This window comes from Macaca nemestrina, chromosome 2 (genome assembly GCF_043159975.1).
Source record: "Macaca nemestrina isolate mMacNem1 chromosome 2, mMacNem.hap1, whole genome shotgun sequence".
In the NCBI taxonomy this organism is placed as follows: Eukaryota; Metazoa; Chordata; class Mammalia; order Primates; family Cercopithecidae; genus Macaca; species Macaca nemestrina.
The window spans coordinates 59,309,538-59,331,121 of NC_092126.1; the positions used below are offsets into that span (position 1 = coordinate 59,309,538).

At 38.4% G+C, this 21,584-nt stretch overlaps 2 protein-coding genes across 6 annotated transcripts in view; one reads left to right on the forward strand and one right to left on the reverse strand.

Annotated features, from left to right (window-relative positions):
- Window positions 1-5,995, forward strand: part of LOC105488578 (potassium voltage-gated channel subfamily A regulatory beta subunit 1) — a 501,524-nt gene extending 495,529 nt beyond the window's left edge. For all 5 annotated transcript variants that reach the window (XM_071091130.1, XM_011752785.3, XM_011752788.3 and 2 more), the window contains one exon: window positions 1,608-5,995. In XM_071091130.1, coding sequence (XP_070947231.1) covers window positions 1,608-1,697 — 90 coding nt within the window. In that variant the 3' untranslated portion in view covers window positions 1,698-5,995. The remainder of the gene's footprint in view (window positions 1-1,607) is intronic.
- Window positions 5,893-20,067, reverse strand: LOC105488577 (signal sequence receptor subunit 3). The gene is made up of 5 exons (XM_011752782.3): window positions 19,847-20,067; window positions 18,541-18,667; window positions 13,547-13,645; window positions 8,949-9,080; window positions 5,893-7,903 (listed from the first exon to the last, which is right to left on the reverse strand). Exons 1-5 carry the CDS (start codon window positions 19,977-19,979, stop codon window positions 7,837-7,839), a joined length of 558 nt encoding a protein of 185 aa, XP_011751084.2. The 5' UTR covers window positions 19,980-20,067; the 3' UTR covers window positions 5,893-7,836.
- Window positions 20,068-21,584: the final 1,517 nt, after the last annotated feature.

The window sequence follows — 21,584 nt, forward strand, 5'->3', positions numbered from 1 at the left end:
CAGTTTCTAGGTTTTTGGTCTCATTATTACAATCTCATTTTAAATAACACATTAGCTGTTTGGACACTGAAATTCCAGAGCTAGTGGGAAATCAAATTATTTCTTCAGCTTCACAGTAAAACATTAACCAGAATGAAGTTTCCCAGGCTGGCAGCTCTACTATTTTGCCAAACCCTAAGGCTTCTGAGGATAGCACTTGAGTGGAGACAAGGTCACCTTGGCCAGCAGGATTGCAGCAAAGGGAGAATGAGGTTCAAACCTCAGAACTGGTCGTCAGAATTGTATTTCACCACGGTCTCCACACAGGGTCAGACTTTTCCAGTGAGAAAGTCTGCCTTTGTCCCTTGTCTTATGGTGTAATGTGTACCCTTGGCCCACTTCTCACAATAAATGCTAGCCTTGAATGAGCTCATCCTTTCCCCAGGCTTCAATCAGCATGTCAGTGCAAATGATTCACAAACCCTCAACTCCAGCCCTCCGGCAACTATGAAGCTCCACAGCTGCATGTGCAGCTGCTCAGTCACTCCTAGGTGGATATTCCACAGGCACCTTACACTCAACACATCCTACTCCCTCCCAACTTCTCATTCCCCAAACTACTTCCCTTTGGTTTCTAATCTCAATAATCAACACCAATATTCTTCTAGTTACTCAGTCTTGAAACCACCATCATCACCCAAAATGTCTCTCAGGTCTACTTTTCTTTTCTGCTCCACTGCCCTAGTTAAGGCCCTATTGCCCGGCTTGGATTGTAACACATATCTAACATCTGTGTCCCCTTTTAACCTCCTCCAACTCACCCTTCAAACCACCTCCAGGTGTCTGATGGGGTTACTCCTAGATCAGAAGTCCTGACAGGTTCCCCACTGCCTAAAGTGGGGATTCCATAAAATGGCATTTAAGGCCTTCCACACTCTTATCCGGTTCTTACCATCCATATCCTGTTTTACCATCCCCACAACTAATCACTGTACATTATCACTCCAGTTCATTTTTCCATGCTATTCCATCTACCTGGGATGCCTGTTAAACCCCAGCCATCTTTCACCAGGGTTCAGACCACCAGTCAGAATAAATCTCTTCTTAGTCTCTAGACCTGTGCTATGCACTACCATAGTTCTAGCCACATGAGGCTACTGTGTGCGTGAAAGATGGCGAGTCCAAACAAAGATGTGCTTTAAGTGTAACATATTCACAAGATGTGACTTAGTACCAAAAACAACTGTCAAGTATCTTTTCTATATTGATTACATGTTGGAATAATGTTTTGGACATAATGGAGTAAAAATGTGTATTTATTTCACTGTTCTTTTTAAGGTATCCAATAGAAAATTAAAAATTACAAATGTGGCTTGCATTATATTTACACTGGATAGAGCTGCTCTATATTTCTATGAGCCTTCACTTATGCCTTTATGCCTTCATTTATGCAATCAACAAGGCCCCTGACCTCAAGGAGGTTACAATGTGATGGGGGGGGTGGTTATATTTCAGCTGTGGTTTGTGAAGATACACGATGCTAGATTAATTTGCTAAATATAGAGCACAAAAAAACGAATGATCAACACTGCTAACAATATCCTATGTACTTCTCCTCCTGCTCTCAGGTCCTCCCAAAGATGACATCACATGTGGTAAATGAGATTGATAACATATTGCGCAACAAGCCCTACAGCAAGAAGGACTATAGATCATAAGGCAATGCATGAACCACAGAAGCTGCATGGTTAAAATAGCGGCCTGTGCCCAGTACAGAAAGGTGTTACTAACCAGTCTTTTCAATCACTTAGCAGCTTGCTGCTCAACCTCTAGTGTCCCTCCCTGGATTCTCTGAGGTGTCTGCTGTCGCTACCACTGTGCACATCTGAAAACTCACAACCAAGAAAATCCATTCTATTTTCTTATCTTGGACTGGAGTCACCTATTCTTGCATTGCTGTATACACCTCATGCTTATGCAATGGGAAGAATATGGGGGCCAGGGGGTGATGTATTACCTTCAGGCATTTGGTAACTCAAAGAAGGCTGTACAGATATATTTTTTCAAAAGAACAAAATCCACAGATGCAATGTGAGTTGCATAAGAAACAGAGTAGACAGACTAAATTCAGTGAAGGAAAGGAATTCAGAGATTTTTCTTAGGAAATAGATTCTTGTTAAGTAAATAGTTATTAAAAATATATCTCACTGCAAAAAAAAACAAAAAAACAAAAAAACAAAAAAATAAACAGTATCTTCACTCAAAAGTCTTGCTTGGAAGAATAAGCAGAAAGAATTTTATATATATTTTTTTCTATTTTCACATTCATATTAACACGTTTTGTTCCATTTGTTGTTCAACAAAACTACAATTTCTGGGTATTTTGGCTTTATTACCTTTCAAATATTTACTGTTGCTTGGCCCCAAGAATGGCCTTGTACAACTTATCCAGAATGTCTATTAGGATTCTAATGTTATATCCACTTACAAGTAGTGACAGTAAAAGGATGAATACCCCAATCTTTAGTGACATTGCAGCTGATTTATAAAAGAGAGGGCTACACTGCTACGGAAACTTAGCTTTGAAGAAAATGCAATGTATCTGCAATTAGGTGTTCATTTGTTACATTTTATTAAAACCTGCTTTATACTGTCAACTGCTTGGAGGCACAATTTCTGCAAGTTTAAATATTTGAGCTTTAAAAATAAACATAATACATGCTCAGTTTTTTAAGTAAACCTGTAAAATACCCAGAAAGGCAAATGTTGATTGTTTAATTAGCACTGGGATTTTCAACATAATGTTTGGTATTTTTGAAGCGTTGTTAACATGAAAGTCAACCACTGGCTTTGTGAAAAAATGCTATGTCACTATTCAGAATATGCTGGGTAAATTAACTTGCCTAGTGAAAAGCAAAATGTTAAAGAACTTCTGGTTATATAATATTATATGCACTAAACTATATGCATGAAAGTTCTTTGCATGGATTAATGGGGCTTACCCTTGTTGCACTCGAAATCTGAGGTATATCTAGCCCTGCCACTATTGGCTACTTACCCTCATTAATATCCCACTTGAGAAAAATTGTGAGAATATACTGTGTCAATATCTGTAAAAAGAGAGAAAATATGTTTTTTGTTTTTGAAGGGGGTGGTGTGGAGGTGGCCCTTTAACTTTATTTGGATATCTGAGGATGTACAAAATTCTAATTTAATTTTCTGGTCAGCAACTTCCCCATACAGAAATCACTTTGAGGTTTACAGAAGAATTGTAGTATCATTTTAAAATGTTATTTTCTGTCATTATTTCTAAATGTGTATTTCATGGTTAAATTCTAAATCTGAAAATGCTAGTGGGAGATATCAAGAAATTTTCTTTTTGATTACTAGTACCTGTATTCTAACAAAGTTTGAATTTTTTGCCCGAATATCAGAATGATGGAAATTGATCATTTTTTCAGTTGTTCATTGTGTATTCAATCCAGTGAACTGCTGTACGTATAGAGGAGCTGAGGTGCCGTCTAATGGGAAATGTGATTTATTTGCTTAGAGTAATAAAAGCATTTTGTGCATTAAATCTCACAATAGATTTTATCTGATCTTTCATTTTAAGGCTTATGTATATTTTCCATATATGGAAAATATACACATATAAAATATATGTGGCCATAAAATAGGCAATAATCATCTAAATAAAAATTATATTGGCAGCTAAGCTGCACTGAATACTCAACAGAAATAGCAGTGATCAAAAGTCTGAGATTTAAATTGCAATCCAAACATTTTCTATCAATGGAGATTAACTACTGAAGATATCATTTCTCACTGAGTTTTAGAACACTCTGCACTAAGGTTAAGGCTTCATGAATTCACTTTTAAAAACTTGCAAATCAAAACCAAATATAAATATTATGGCTTAGCTGTGGGAACAGCCAGTTTTTTATATGCGAATCTGTCATGGTAAATATACTAGATAATGTATTTCAGTTACGTCCTTAGGAAAATTTCCACGCACTCTAATTTTCTTTTCTCTTCCGAAAAGAATTCCCTGGCAGAGAATATATCATTCCAAAAGGTAACTTGGGTAGCAGCCATCCCTATATGGAAATCTCAGGCAAACTAGAAACCCTGTGTCTGGCTTCCCACTTTAAGAACTGTCACTTCATGAAGAGACTGCCCAAGTCATTAGGCAGATGTCAGAGCCTGAAGGAACCTTAGCAATCTGCAAAGCCATCCCTCTCACAAATGAGCAAAGCAGGCCTGGATAGATGAAAAAAACTTGCCCAAACTCACACACTGCTAGCTGATGGCAGAACCAGGCCTGGAACCCAAGTATTTTGTGTTCTATGTCAGGGCTCCTTTAGGTAGATTTTTTTTTTTTCTTTTAAAAGGCTTTAAAGTTTTATGCAGAAATTGTGAGAATGTTGAAGTTAAAAAACTTAAGTATTAATCCAAACTCAGAAATCAAACAGGGAAAAGTCAGCGAAGAGATATACTGAAAATTCATAAAGGCCAAAGAGAAGTTAGTCTCTCTCTTCCTGAAAATTTAAACCAAGACCCTCCTAGTCTTCTATTAATTCCTCTGCTTGGGAGTCCCAAGGAAGTGAAAGAGAATCCCTTAGAGCTCTAATAGATACATCTATAAATTGGTTTTCTCCATAAATGACACATACATGTATCCTTCCATTCTGTCTCCAGAAGCAGCAGTGACTGGCATGCACACTGAAAACAAAGAAAGAGGGCAGGCAGAAAGGCACAGCAGGTACATACTGGCAGAGGCCTGATGTCTGCCCTTTATTGTAACCGCTCAATGCCTTTCATTGCCTCACATATATCTGATCGGTAACTACAAAGATGTGCATTTATGTGTGAGATATTAAAATGATGGTTACATGTATACCTATGTAACAAACCTGCATGATCAGTACATGTATCCCAGAACTTAAAGTAAAATTAAAAATAAAGCAATTTGAAAAGAAAAATGATAGTTAATGTCATATAATAAAGATTATGTACTTCATCATAGGATTCTTATAAAGAAGTGTAGGGAAAAGACAAATTTCAAAAAGCAAAGTTTAATCATACTTATTTAGCAAGACTTTTCACAAGAATTGAGTATAAATTCAATCTCTGTATTTCAGTGAACTTCAAACCTTGTTTCAAATTATCCTTTCCAAGTTTCAATAATATGCCAAATAGGACCACCAGTAAACTTTTATTGGTTAAGAATATCAATCCAAGATTTTTAGTAAGTTAAAATGGAGGAACTAAAAATAGGTAAATGAAAATGTTGTAACATTTTAGTGCTATTTATGAGTATGAGCAAAGGAATTTAATCAGTTTGAATCCCAGTTACAGATGAATCTTTTATTTCACGGGTGCTGGGTATGTGGTCTTTTTACGACAAAAATTCTACAGTATGGTTTCACTATCTAAGTCTGACTGAGTGGGTCGCATCTCTGTGTGCCACACAGAACTTTTAGACGATGAGAGCAGTGGGGAAAAGGTTCTGCAATTCCTGACAATGAAGTACTCACACAGTAAATCCTTAACAAAAACTACTGAACTGTGAGTATATGCCTCATAATCTTATGCACAGAAATGTATCTATTAGTACAGAAAGTTGGAAAACATCAAGATGAAAAAGAGTGCTGTAGGAAAAATTCACAACAGGAAACAAATTTTGCTCACTTATTTTCCTACAAATCTTCAGTTTATTAATTCAAGAGAAACTATATTAGGAATATTAGGCTGATACCTCTATTTCACCACCTCATCTAAGCTACACTGTATTATACCAAGAATGGTGGTGATTTTTTCCCCATCTATACAGGCACTGCCATCTAGTGGCAAGTTTTCACCAGCAATTTTAAAAGATGGCCCAACTCTGGTAACAAATAGTAGACACTGATGGTTTGTCAAATAAGGAAATGCATTTATTTGATACACAAATTCCATGCCACCAGTCAAACTATGGTCTGGCTCGTTGTTTTTTTTTTTGTTTGTTTTTTTTTTTTTTTAATCAACAGTAAAGACAAGTTTTTGGGGTTTTTTTGCTTCTTTTTTGAGATGGAGTCTCACCCTTGTCACCCAGGCTGGAGTGCAGTGGCAGGGTCTCGACTCTCTGCAACCTCCACCTCCCAGGTTAAAGCTTCTCTTGCCTCAGCCTTCTCAGTAGCTGAGATTACAGGCGCCCGCCACCACATCTGGTGTGTACAAAAATTAGTGTACAAAAAATACACTGATTTTTGTATTTTTCGTACAGACAGGGTTTCACCATGTTGGCCAGGAGTTCAAGAAAAGTTTTTTAAAAATAATAAACCTCCTAAGTGTTACCCTAACTGTACCTTGCAGTGAATGTGACTTCTCTAGTCACTCCACATTATCCAGTGATGGCAGCTAGATAATAATCCACCAAGGAAAAGTAAAGAATTGCAGACTTCTGGAAGCAATGATGAAATATAATTCTCAGTTGCAGAAAATGATCTGGGTCATTATGCAAATGTATTCCTGCCCATTTTTCTTTCAAGTTGTTGGATGGAGCCCAACACATCCAATAGCATGGGAAGTGGAAGTTAAACTCCTGATGGATAATTTTTATAAAATTATAAAGAAAACAACTAATAACACGTATGAAATTCACATTAAATTTAGAAGTGGATACTAAAGATTAGGACTGTATTTCCTTTGGGGTGCTGCTTGTAGGAAATTACTGAATGACAACTGATTTCATAGCCTTTTAGCTGATATTGCTAAAGAGCTTCCCAAACTTTTTCAAGTCATGGCACACACAAGAAATATCTGTACATACACTGGTTAAAAAATGCAAGAGATTCCTCTCAGCTGGATCCCCAAGGGCTAAAGAGAGAAATATTTTACTCACAATCAATGGGAATCTGTGAACTAAAGAGTCAAATGTATGAAAGTCCTCATGGAAAAATGCTGACAAGCACTAAAATCACTGTAAATTCCTTGGAAAGTTCTCAGAATTGCAGAAGTTCAGAAAAATTACTTTGGTCTTTTACATGTCAATATTCAGGAAAGAGGTTCTCTCTCTTACTTAACATTCCTCCAGGGTGTGAGACCCTGGTCAAGGAAAACAATGATTCCTATGTCTTAGTAAGTCAAACCAACATGGCAGGGTCAAGCTGACCTCCCTGGCCACTCAGGGCCAAAGCCATACAGCGGAACAGTGTGTTCTTTAACCTCATAGGACAACTCTCATATGCCTGGGCACTATTTTTAGGTTACTACCTTGGCTGCCCTTCTTCTTTAAAAAAAAAAAAAAAAAAAAAACAGCAGAACTTTTCCACAAGTTTCTCTTCCTCAAGTTGGAAAACTGGAGAAATCATGTTTTTAATTTTGCGTTATTTCAGATCACAAATTCAAACACTTTTAAACATTAAGCTTCTGTTCAATCCCCTGGGAAGAGGATTCATTCGGATATTTATGGTTCAAAAGAAGCTGCAATATTGTACTTGGAACACAGAGAACCAGTTATTAACTTCCTACTACTGTTATATAATAAATAATAACAGCTCGGCCCAGGTTACTGTGACCTCTGACAGATCAAGGAAACAGGTTATTTTCTCCTCTTGTGATTATAGCACATTGCAAGACATTTTTTTCCTTTTAATAAACGTCCTGGTACTCTGAGTTTCCCTTTCAATTCATTTAATTTCAACAATCTGTCAAAAACAGCCAATAAACAAATACTGAGTTACATTCTGCTGGGTTTTTTAAAGGCTCTAGACTATGAAAACATCTTGTGTGTCTCCCACCCTGACCACCCTGCGACTTTTCCATATACCACAGGCCACCCATAGACACAAAGCCAGGGGGTGAAGCTGACATGGTCTATTTGGAGCCAGTAGACAGGAGGGCGATGAGTCCTGATGAAGCACTTATGGACAAGATGTAGTTCCTGTAAGAAATTTAATGTTATGGAAAAATGAGTAACTCCAAATTAGTTTTTCGACAAAATAAAGAGCCCATCTCTTTGGAACGTACTGCTTCCTTCCTGACACTTGGTGTAATCATAATGATGTGCAGCCCCATTGTCTGCAAACACAATTTGCAAGACAGAAGACCCAAAAGAAATGGAAAACATTCACAGGAAATGTGTTCCAATTTTAAAAAAACACTTAAGACAGAAACCTAGAACACACGATCACAAAGAATAATCTGAATTCCAATTAACCTTCATGAAAAGAGCTGATCAAAGAACATGGGGAGAAAAGAGATTTGTTTTCCCTTTTCCCCCCTAAGAGCAATGGAAAAATAAGTCTTCCCTGCGAATCAGTGTTTTGCTGCAGTTGGCTTGCAACAGCAAGGAGGTTCTAAAAGTTCAAAGCTACTCCCAGCCTCACAACTGTACAATTTTCAGCAAACCACTCCAGCATTCCCAAAAGGTACACGTTGGAGGGTATCTGGTATTTTATTACATCATAATCACCAATTGTTAAAATCTTGGCTGCACATTCCTGGATAACAACTTTAATAAATTAATAAGAGAAGGCTGATTCTTGCCCAAAAGCTCAATTTAACAGCATCTTGAAACACTATTAAGATACACTGGAATTAACCTATTTAACTGCATTGGCCATCCACCCAACCCCCTGAGCCCAAAAATAACAGCAGATACAGGGGCTTATTATTTCAGAAGCTATCAAAAATGACAAGTTTGCTTTGGCTCTTTGGAGCTTTTTTTTTAAGTAGGCAAGGACACAGATTCCCACAGACTGCTTTGTAATACTTTATCATAAAGTCATAATTCATAAACTTAAAAGAATCTTAAACCAATAGCTGTTATTTTAAATGTCCAGAAAGTTACCTAAAGTCGGCACTATTTAATGGACTGACTCCCAGAGCAGCTTTTCTTTCTACTTAAAATATCCAGACAAGTCAGAACCAAAACGAACTACTGTTTCTAGACTTCTAAAAAAGATAATCAACCTTGAAAAGGATACACTGTAGGGTTGAAGTTCTTCAATATGAAGAAGGAAGCAACAATGACCACAACCAGGAACAGAGTGTTGTTATAGAAGATGGAAAATGTTGTAGCTTCATAATCAGCAACTTCATTCTTCTTCCACAAGATTCTAGAGACACAGAACCAAGTCAAACAAGCTTATAAATATGATAGAAAACAAAACAAAAAAAAAAACTTTAAGTAGCATATGGCTCTAGTTCATCATAAAACAAGTTTTTCCTTGAGTGTTCTAGGATAAGAATGTAATATTAAATTTAGTCAGAATTCTCCCCTTTCTTACACTGAAAAAAAAATATTTCACTCTATGATAGGTAAGAAAACATCATACTGGTTATGTTACCATTTTTCCCAGGCAACTAGGGTTATGGAAGAAGGGACTCATTAATGGCAACTGGCATGTTTTCATCAGCAGCTAAGTCAAATGTCTTTCTCTTGGCCCTTACCTAAAACTCAGACTCCATGATTGGCAGCCTGTGGAGGTTCCTTGGCTATGCCTTGGGCTTGAGGCTTTCTACAGCCTACGAATATCAGACTTCAATATCACACCTACAGAAGACAATCCCAATGACAAAAACTACCTGTGGTCTCACAGAAGCAGGCTATTGTTAGCCATCTTCATTAATTCAAACAAAAAAGGCACTTAATCATTAGGAGGACTTTTTAATGTTTGTAAAATTCTTTTACTTTTTATTCTATTTTACTTGATCTGATAGTTTATCTTACTAATTTACTAGTATTTCATCCATCTTTTCTTTTACGCCTTCAAACAGGCAAAAGGAAGTTAAAGGATGCCTGTGAATAAGGGAGCCTTTATTCTTGTTGGTTAATTAACTTTGTAAAGCAGTTTTTAAAAGGGTAGGTTGTGACCCATTAGTGGGATGTGAACTCAATCGAGTGGATCAAATGCCCACAGAAATTAATTGAGTGGGCTGAGACCAGCATTTTTAAAAAATGAAACAGGAAAGAATAGAAAAACATCAGCAGCACATCACACAGAGCAGGATAATTATTGTTTTATGAAACATGTGCATGTGTCCACATGTGAGTTTATTTGGTCAAAAGGTAAAATACATATTTTTTACTGTAGGTCATTATCAAAAAGGTTGAAGGCCACTATTGTAGACACTTTGTCTCCTCAAAAGATAAACCTACTCTGGAGTCAGATGACACATCCCATCAACCCTAAGGACAACACTTTAAGTCACTGGTAACTGACACATTTTATTCACCATGTATACTAATCCAAAGACAACAGGTTTGGCTGTAAAGGAGCTAAATGAAGGCTAAAAATTAACATCTTACGCTCACCATAAGAAATCTGTAGTCTCTAACACATGCCATATTACAGACACCATCAACTTAATAACTCTTCCATTTATTGTAAGTTTGGAGGAAGGGAAGGACATTACATTAAGTGCAGTCATCAACTATAAAACACCTTGTAATTTCATAGAAGTTTAAATGTAAGTTGTTAAAAATCATGAGTTGGAGTTCCAGGAAACATCATTCTAACACTGATCAGTGAGACCAGCCTAGTAAGATGCATAGTCTCAACATGGTTTAACACTAGAATGAACACTCAGGACAACTGCCTCCATTTTTAAGACTCTGGCAGGAGATCCAGTGAAGGCAGGTTGCTTAAGTAGGTTATCAGCCTGACTTTACTCTAGATGATAAAATTATCTCACTTGCATCACAGTGCTTCTCCCTAACTTCTTTTCTGTCAAGCCCTAAATAAGAGTGATATGATTTGGCTCTGTGTCCCCACCCAAATCTCATCTTGAACTGTAATCCCCACATGTTGAGGGAGGGACCTGGTGGGAGGTGACTGGTTCATGGGTGTGGTTTCCCCCATGCCATTCTCGTGACAGTGAGGGAGTTGTCACAAGATCTGATGGTTTAAAAATGGCAGTTTCCCCTGCGCTCACTCGCTCTCCTGCCACCTTGTGTAGAAGGCACTTGCTTCTCCTTCACCTTCTACCATGATTGTAAGTTTTTTGAGGCGTCCCCAGCCACGCAGAACTGTGAGTCAATTAAACCTCTTTTATTTACAAATTACCGAGTCTCAGGTAGTATCTTTATAGCACTGTGAAAATGGACTAATACAAGAACCATTTTCAAAAAAGTTTTAATGAAAGAAGTGGCCCAATCCTTTAGATTTCCCTAGATCCCAATATGACCACATGTTAGTTACATCAGTGTATAAAGCCTGACAGCCTTTAGAACTTTTTCTGAGTCCACTCATATCCTTTTTTTTTTGTTTCTGTTTTAAATTTAGGACCCCCAAATGCCCTCATTGCCAACGGTTCTGCCTAGTAGAAGACATTTTCTTCCTAGTAGGGAACCTGGTTTGGGAGAGCACTTCCCAATATCTTAAGGATGTTTTCAGGAAGAGCTTCCTACAAGAGAAAAGCTGAGACCAAGCAACAGTTACAATCAAATAATGTGAAATGACAGATCACCCATAAATCAAGAAGAAACCACACTCGCACTCTGGAACGAATGTTAATGAATCCCACGTTCTCCTCTGCTTATTTCCATCCTTGGATAAATGAATATTTTGAAGTACTTTTAAGCAGCATGGAGTATATATTCCAAATGAATGTAGACAGAGCTTTGAGAAATACACATCTAAGCAAAGAAATGCTGATAAGCCTTCTCCTTACATCAAATCTCCTGGAATTCTTTCAGAGGGAAACAAACTAGATCTTAATGAGAGGCTCTGGTCCCAGTTATCAAGGGCAATCAATACAGTACAAACTGTATCCAGTATGGCTTTTACAGCCAAATTTCTACCGATGAAAAGAGAAATTGTATAATGTTCTGATACTCTGCACTTATATATATCCATGAAACCTCCACCTCACCCCACTTTGAAATACCTAATCCGGCAAATGGCAAAGGTTTCATTCCCAATTTCAACTGATTCACTAGTAGTCACTACCTGAACACTAAACTGAAAAAGATTCCGAGACATGACCCAGGCTCAAGAACAAGTGCCAGACCAAATCTGTCCAAGACTGCAGTCGGCAGAGGAAACCTGTTTACTATCCCTGACATAATTAATCACAGAAAACCTTTAAAACCTGTAACAAACATTTTGAAATTCAGGTAATTATGCATACCCTAGTTTAAGAAACACCATTGTAATGAAAAATTCAACAAAAGGTTTTTTCTAAAACAGTGATCTAGATTCCCTAACCTTGAACCCTATGCAAAAAATATGCAACTGGAACACCATGCAGCCCGACCTCATTAAAGCTGCTCCATGCAGAAAGGCCTCCATTGTCGTAATACTGTGCCTTCAGTTTTATAAAGGAGCCATAAGACATAATCATTTTAATAATGTTTTGGTACCTTTCCAAAACCACTATAGAAGACATTGTTCATTAAGTTACTCAGTGTCCCTTAAATAAGGATCCACTTGATAAAGTCTTTCCAAGATCCAGTGCCAGGAAAGTTTCTTTTCAGAAGGACTTGCATGCTGCTTCTCGTCAGACAATGAAAGCTATGTGACCTCAGATGCTTCCCCTGACACTTGGAAACCCACAACTAAGTTCAGTGCTCAGTTGCTGTAACTAACTCTAAGGTACTTGCTCATCCACCTTTTCTTCCTTTTAAATGGTTTCTGTTCTTTAAAGTTGCGTTACTTGTTTTATATGCACTTTAAGAAAACCGTATTAAATGCAGAAAATATATTATATACACTAACACTGCAAGTTCACACAAAGTCTTTCTGGAGCAAAGTGAGGTAAAAAATATGTTCCAACAAAGCCCCTTCTTGATACTAAAGCTAAAGATCCATGAAAACAGCAGACTCACAACAATTAAACTAAGTGGCAATTCTTCAGCACAAGTTGACTCAGGGACTTCTGCTACTCAGATGTTAAGATTGCTCAATAAGCCTTCTAAGAGCAGCTGGCAGAAAAAATCGGGACTGGGGCTAATAAACGTGGCATAGAATTGGGCAAAAGGAGAAAAGTCCAGTTATTTTCTTTTTCCCAACCAATACAGATAACTAATTACTGGATATCCCTCGGGAAGCTCAGGAACAGAAATACCACCACATAGACATGTTAACACATAAACCCTTCAGACCCAGAGGGGTTAGGCGATATGTTCAAGGTTGCACACCTATTAACAGGCAAAGCCTGCTCTGTACAAAGCTCTGTTGCCTCCTCAATTCCAGCAGACAGTTACAAGTACAAGCTCTCAAGTCAGACTGCCTGTGTTCTTATCATGGATCTACCATGTACTAATTCAGGACCTTGGGCAAGTTACCCAAGCTTTCTGTACCTTTGTTGCCTCAGGTATAAAAAGGAGATAAAAATAGTACCTACTTCACAGGGCTCTTTACTGAAATAAATCAACTATTGTATAGCACAGATAAAAGTATCCGGTTGTAATAAAAACTCTAAACATCAGCTATTACTATTTCCATTACTACTACTACTACAATTCCAAAATTTACCTCAGACAATTCCAAAATCCACATTCTTTAAGCAAAAATAAAAAAAAATTTTATTCAAAAAGTATCCCCTTTTATGATGACCATACTTTAAATAGGAGTCAAACCTTTCATCTTTCTCCTTCCGAGACATCTTTCTATTATCAGCTTCAGAAAGTTTTCGAGTCACTTCTTTGGAAACAGCATCCTCCCTCTTCTGCGCTACTCTGGAAGAAGAAAAGAAAAAGTTTCCATATGCTACAGAGGTGAACATCACACTCTCTCAGAAACACTCTGTACTCCTATTTCGTATTGGCAACAGAATATTTCACATTTCAAGAAAAGAAGCTGAGCAGAAAGTCCAAGTTTATTACACTGCACTAGCCAAAAGTTCAAGAAATGTCCAAGATGTGGTTAATTTATTAGTGACATGTTTTGATTTCTGCTTAAAAAGAAGAATTTTCCAAAGTTTAGGAATTAATGTGGTTAATAAAGTCAAATGCTATTAACACAATTTAGTTAAGAATCATTTTAATTACATTTTGTTTTAATCTGTCATCTAACTGTTCAACAAATAAATTCCATAAGGCATTGGTATATGATGTATTATTTCAGTTCCAAGTACATAACAGGAATGAAAACTAGGCTTAAACAAAGAGGAAATAACAGCTGTAATATCTTAAAGTAATTATTCTAACTTTACTCCAAAGAACGATTTAAGCTAGGTGTGATGGACAGAAAGCCCCAGGTCACTCAAGGCAGGAGTTTTCAACCCTTCTTCAACTACAAGGGTGTCTGGGATACAAGTGAAGCACAAATTACAACTGATTTTACCTATGTCTCCATCTTTAGCTCTCTCACTCAAGAACTGAGTTAGAATTGACATTGTTATTAATAAAAAGAAAACATTTAGTCAGTTTCTAATAATGTATTTTTTAAAAGGTTTACAAAGTTACTTTTTAAACCTCGTTACCCCACACAAATTGGTAACTGGAAAGAGGAAAAAACAGTTCTTTAAAAAAACAAACAAACAAAAAAAATCACACAATAAGAGGAAATCAATTCTGAAACCTAAAGAAAAAGGCTGCTAAGGGGGCAGACAGCTGTCTTTTTACGAGACACTTTAGGACACTAAAATGAACTTTTTACTCCAAAGATCCAAATTCCTTTGATTCATTATGTAAAAACTATCTTTTCATATGCTTCTTGCATTTCTGAGACACTCAGCTCCAAAGGCAGATTCTTCTCTCTGAACCTCTTTAGCAGACCAGGCACTAAATATGTTTCTTCATGAGAACAGATGATGAGAACAGGAAAAATAAGAAAAATTAAAAATAAATAAATGTGTTTCCTGAACTTAACATCAGACTACTTTTTTTTTTTTTTTCTACAAAAGACCAACGGAAAAGAAATGGACAGTTTACTGCAGAAACCTTTCTTAGCTTAACATAAAAATATACACACACACCCCAACTATCAAGGTGTTAGGACACAGGAATAAACTACTGCATTTTCAAAAGAGTTGGTTATCACTATGTGTCTTTAGGACGAACAGTCAACCGATTATCCACATGACAAATCCTCATGAAGACATTACACCAGATAACTAAGCAATTTCTCTTCTAGGTCTAGAATTTTATCCTCACCTACCAGGGGCATAACAACCACACTGCAGGTTTACTGCAACTTAAGAGGAAGCCCTCCCCTCTGTCTTAGAGCTCTCAGAAAATAAACCTCACTCGGTGCTGAATACTGTAAAACAAAATAGAAGTCACGCTAGTGACCTAGCACTCAGTCAACTGAGATAACCCATAAAATCAATTGTATTTTTCTTCCTTTACTCTTTCACATCAGTATGTCAGAACACTTCCAAAATTAAAGATAAAAAAAGACACTACCTGATTTCTTAAAATAAAAACATCTTTGCAAACATCGTTTAAATTATGCCACCTTAAAAAACAAAAACAACTTCTAAGGGCTCTCTTAGTCCCAACCTCTTCAACCCTGCACATAAACATTTATTATGTGCCAGACTATATGCTTAACATGTCACATGTATGATCATAATGAATCCTCACCACCCTCTGAGATTCCATTAGCATCCCCAATTTATAGCTGAGGAATCTGAAGTCTACATAGGGAAAACTATGCCCACGGCTATACATTTAAGAGTGGCAGAGCTGGCACTGGAACCCAGACTGTCAACTCTGAAGCCATCTTCTTTCTACAGCCAACATCTACCCACACTCAGTATCTTGTGGGATCTTTGAACCTTAACCATCTTGCAAATCTGTAGGAGTTTCAAAGTCAGTAGCATATTTAATATAAAGCCAAAACTATGACTAAAAAAAAAACCTCTACTCTGAGTCTATTAAGTCAGTAAGTCAGTGAAATTTTACTGAACTAAATGTACCATTAACTGCTTTAAGGGGTATAAAATAAGATATGGCGGGTGTCTTCAAGAAGCCTAAAGTAGAAATGAGAAGGTAAAAAGAACATGACTTTGATTCTAAAGAGATGAATGAAAAATGATATGAAGAACAAGTAAAAAACGTAAGTCTCAAAGGGACTGAGTTCCAAGAGTATTACAAAGAATGGGTCATACAAGATGCCCACTTGCGAGGGCTTCCCGATGCACAAATGGCCACGCCTCACAAGAAACAGTCCCATACAGTGGAGGCCAACATGAGCTGAATCCTGGAATGGCAGTTGGTTGAGGGGCTGCCAAGCAGAAAGATAACAGAGATAACCCAATTTCTCTGCTGGTCCATCAGAACGGCTGCCCCGAAACCTGAGCTCCTTTGTGTCCAGAACAATAGGAAGGAAACTGTGAAGGCCACTTCAGCCGCTGAGGCCATTCTGGGCCATTTCTTAAAATAAATCCCTGTTAACTGAGATCATCTCAACATGTTTCTATTCCTCATTCTCCGAAAGAGTCTAACACAGGGACAACAAAGCAAAGAAATGATCAAAGTCAGGAAGGGTTTCTCTGGAAAAGATTCCTAGGTCTCAAAATAAAACACAGGTAAGAATGGAAAGGAAGTAAGTTAATCCTAAATGGGGGAGGGCACAAGACATGGTCAAAGGATGATGTGAGGGCGAAGCAGAAGAGTTAAAGCCTAATTCTGAAAGATGAGGCCAGACTCATAGGAAGGAAGCAGATGACTTGCATTCCAGAGGTCTAGAATTTAATACATTTTAAAAAAAAGAGGCCATGGCTGGACGTGGCAGCTCACACCTGTAATCCTAGCACTTTGGGAGACCGAGGCAGATGGATCACTTGAGCCCTCAGAAGTTCAGGACCAGCCTGGGCAACATGGTAAAACTCCATCTCTACAAAACATACAAAAATTAGCCAGGCGGGGTAGTAGTGCGTGCCTGTAGTCCCAGCTATTTGGGAGGCTGATGTGAGAGGATCGCTTGATCCCAGGAGGCAGAGGTTGCAGTAAGCCAAGATTGGGCCACTGCACTCCAGCCTGGGCAACAGAGTGAGACTCTTGTCTCAAAAAAAAAAAAAAAAAACCCATGATGAGTTATCAGAATGACATGATAAAAATGATGTCACATAAGGAGAAATACATACTCTTTATTCAATAAAACAAGGGAAATACCTGCACTTCATATGGATGCTCTAAGGATTACATAGGGTAATGTGCTTTATATAGTGCATGGCAGGGTGGGCCCTAAACTTGTTTTAAAAGACCAGATGGAGGCTGTTACAGCAATATGAGTATAAACAGTGTCCAAACTAGAGTGAGAACTATGGATGAAAAGATAATGCACATACAAAGTATGTCCACACTTCAAGTCTCAGTGAAATTCCAATTGCCTTTAAGAAATTACTTCCAAAGCAATATGGCACCTAGATGGCCCCATGAAGGAAGGAGGGAAATAATCCTGCTATCCCTACCCAAGTATCACAGTGTACATGAAAGCAACATCAAAGGGTGTCAGTTAAACAATAATTTATACCACTTCCAATGAGACAATGAGGACCATGACACTGAGAAATAATAAATGTTACCATCTTTCCTAAGTCTAGATGCTCCTGCATTTTAACCTCTATGAAACTAGAATATTTAATTGCTTATAATTAATGTTTAAATTTACGGTGGTGAGGCTTGAGTTTTCTTCTCTAAAAGCTGTATTTTACAACATGTGTGATCTTAGAATATGTTAATCCTTTACATTTTATACACTTGTATGAAAACAAATGTAATTAGCATTGAAAATGACAGAGAGTTTAATTTTTAAAAAAAGTAATAAAACAAAAAGACCAGCCTGGTCAACGTGGCCTGTCTCGACAAAAAAATTAGCTGGGCATGGTGGCCTGCACCTGTAGTCCCAGCTACTTGGGAGGCTGAGGTGGGAGGATCACTTGAGCCTGGGAAGGTTCAGGCTGCAGTGAGCCATGATCATGCCACTGCACTGCAGCCTGGGCAACAGAGCTAGACCTTATCTCAAAAAATAATAATGCAGCACTTTGGGAGGCTGAGACGGGGGAATCACTAGGTCAGGAGATCAAGACCATCCTTGGCTAACATGGTGAAACCCCGTCTCTACTAAAAAATACAAAAACTAGCCGGGCGAGGTGGCGGCTGTAGTCCCAGCTACTCGGGAGGCTGAGGCAGGAGAATGGCGTAAACCCGGGAGGCAGAGCTTGCAGTGAGCTGAGATCCGGCCACTGCACTCCAGCCTGGGCGACACAGCGAGATGCAGTCTCAAAAATAATAATAATAATAATAATGACAAAAAGATCATTTCTTTAACTTCCAAAAACAATACGTGAAGAGCCCAGAACAATTCTCTCCATAATTACATTTAGCTTTTGAAATGTTAATTTACTTGGTGGGTTTGTTTCTCCGATGAACCTATTAAGGCTTGGGCTTAGGTGTTCTAATTCCACCCTCAAAATCTTCTGTAGCCATGTCAGAATGATTGTCTCCATTTCAGTTAGTTAATAATTCTTCCTAGCATCAATGTTCCTTTCCCCCAAAATATATATATTAATACATAGATATCTCAAATTAATGCTTATTAAAACCAACACACACAAACGATCTGTAAGAAGACATAAAAATACAACACGTAGTACGTACTTTCACTTGAAAAACATACTTACTTGTGCTTGAGAACAAATTTCACATTCTTGTATGCAAAGGCTACCAAATATGTGCTTACTAGGGTCATCACACTATACAAAACAGCAGACTGAATAAGATCCATATGCCATATTCTCCAGTATAACCCTGAATTAAAATAAAAGGGGGAAAGTACAAAAAGAAACAAAACATTACAACCCCATAACAAAAGCCTGCGAAATTATTTAAAGCTAAGCCTGGTAAAATACCAGGTTATTAGTTATGCAATCAATACAGTATCTGAGGATCTTCAGAAGTGAGATAACCAGTTAACAGTATAGTCTCAAGCCTTCCAGTTCAGAACATTTGAAAAACATCACCTTCCTATTACTAGTTCAGATGAGATTTCTGCTTCTAAAATGAGAACAAACTCTGGCTCAACGTAATCACAAGTCAGACTTCGAATTTCATTCATCAGGGTACTAGCATGCTAAACACAGGCCATTCCAAAATGCCACGTGCAGTCCCAAACCATAGTTTCCTTGCTGACGTGGCTGTTATCAGAAATCCAAGCAGTGCTGTCAAATGAGTGAGCCATAATATGGCTTCACATCACGTTTATTGCACGCTGGGTTGTATAAGGACAAAAGAGAAAAATACATTTGGTTTTAAATGCCCCAACAACAGTGCAGCAAAAGACAAGAGTTCTGGAACCTTAAGCTCTACTAAAAACAACATTGTGCAAGTCTGCACTTTCCCAACCCAGTGAGAATTCTAGAATTGGTACAGTGGGATTATTTAAAAAGTCTAAACAAGGTAGATCCCCAACCCCTGGCACTTCAATTTCTCTCTTTCTGCAAAAACCAGGAAAATTATGCAGTGGTGTAAAGTAGCTCACGTAAAGATGCACTTCTAATTCAGTGGGTTACTTCATGGGTCTCTCACCTAATTAATTTATACAAAATAAGTAATAACGTAAGTTTAAAATTTCGTAACGGCAAGCAACAGTTGTATGGAAAAGAGCAGCAGGCAGTATGCTTGAGTGTGTTTAAATACAGATTCGGGGCCGCCACCCCAGAACTAGTTAACCACCTTCTCCGGGGGTGGAGCTCGGGAACGTGCGTACTTTTAACAAGTGACCTCCCGGAGTGCTTTAACAGGAGAATCCCAGGCGACAACGCCGTGCCAAAAGAAGAGGCTCTGTGCCTCCCCGAGCTCAGGGGACCTGGAGAGATCGCAGACCCCCGGCCGGCATCCGCGCCTGGCCTGCTCGCTGGGTCCTGCCACGTCCCCGCCCAGCCCGACCCGCCCGCGGCCTCCCAAACCAGCCTCGCTCCCAGCACTCACAGATGGGGATGGCGGACACGATGAACGCGTTCCCGAAGAAGAGCGCGGAGGACTTGGCCGAGAGATTGCGGCTGAAATCCTGCAGGAGCAGGTCCTCCTCGGACTGCTGTTTGGAGCTGCCTTTGGGAGCCATGGCGGAGCAGGAGGCGAAAACTTGGAAGGTAGAGCCGGCCGCCAAGGCGGGCAAAGGCCCCTGACTCCGCCCCTGCGGCCGCCGTATCCGCTAACGACCCGTCAGCGCGGCGCGCGGAGGCGGGACCCGGCTTGGCGGAGAGCAAGCTTCCCCAGGAATGGCCAACCTGGCGCCGCTAGCTAGGATTCCGGGCGTGATTGGGCGAGCGGACCAGACTTCCGGATTCCTGGAAAGACACGTGACCCGTCCACCTCGAGGAGAGAGAAGGGATTTGTAGTTTAGTGGGTGCTTTAAAAAAAAATTGACAAAACTTTATTTATATTCCACTTCAGAGCTGATGACAGGGTCATGAGTTCTCAGTTCTTCAGAATTCCAAAATTAAAAGCTCTTCTGGCCCCACGCCATTAGTGCCCTCTGTACGTACCCAGGACTGAGTACATTGAAGGAGAAAGAAGAGAAAGGTATAGCTAACTCATGTAAAATCCCTTCTCCTTTACACATCCTTTATTTCACCAAATACCTTGAAGAATCTTATGACGTGCGCGTCATTACCGCCACTGAAGATGAAGAGCCTGAGGGTGGTAGATCTGCGGTGTGGCTCTCCAAGGTGTGGGCTCTTTTCACTAAACAGTAGGCCACCTCTGTAGGAAGAAAATGGGACTCTTGTTTTTGAGAAACTCATGATCTTACTGATGAAGGTAATATTTAATATATGTCTGATACACTTACAAGTTACTTACTATTTTATTTCAAATAAACGTATAGAGTTTTGTGGCTTCCAAAGCCATGCTAAATAAAACATAATACTAAGAACAGGTTGGCTAGGCAGGACTCCTTCTCTGAAGCTCAGAAAGATTTAAGTATGCCTATTAAAACAGCTGGATTCCATTTTTAACTCAACACATTATCTTTTATTCAAAAAAAAAAAATTCCACCACATCACTCCCAGCAAATGCTGCTTTTCATTACTGAGAACACGCCAGTGCATTAGGCACAACTTCCTCAACCTCCAGCCTCCTTATCAACAGTTTTGTAGATACCTTTCTTCCTCACAGTATTCAAATTGTAATCTACCTCCACAGCTTCCTATTACTAGTCCTAATTGAGCTTTTGTCTTCAATATTTTCCAATCTATTCTCTATACAGGTACCAGAGTGAGTTTTCCTGAAATATAAATCCCTCCATTATCTACTGCAAGTATTCCTTAATGCCAGAAATTTTCATTAACTCACCACAAAATGAAAAAGAAAACAGACCATCTATTGAATTTTTCAGAAAATCAAAAGTATTCATTTTAAAATATCTGGGTTTATGTCTTTTTTGATGTTAAAAATGCTCCTTATTACATGGTAGTGATAGAAAAAGAAAGTATTATTTTTCTCTTACAACATACTCCTCCCCCAGTTTTTCCTATCTCAGTTGCATTCTTTTAAACCCATTTGCTCTGGTTAAAATGGTGGGTTTCAACACTAATTATTTTTTTCCTTCTCCATCTGTGACCAATTCATAAATAAAACTTTTTGGATCTGTCTCTATAACTAGATTTTCTTTTGCCTATTTATAAACAAACAAAGGATATAAAAAGAAAATAAAAGATAAAAATCA

Bases quoted from the DNA above. Each gene is read 5' to 3' on its own strand.
- LOC105488577 (XM_011752782.3), bottom strand. From the start codon at position 19,979: ATGGCTCCCAAAGGCAGCTCCAAACAGCAGTCCGAGGAGGACCTGCTC. The intron at 18,668-19,846 runs GTGAGTGCTGGG...ATTTTAATTCAG, and splicing joins CGTGTCCGCCATCCCCATCT to GGTTATACTGGAGAATATGG. The intron at 13,646-18,540 runs GTAAGTATGTTT...TTCTTCTTCCAG, and splicing joins AAATTTGTTCTCAAGCACAA to AGTAGCGCAGAAGAGGGAGG.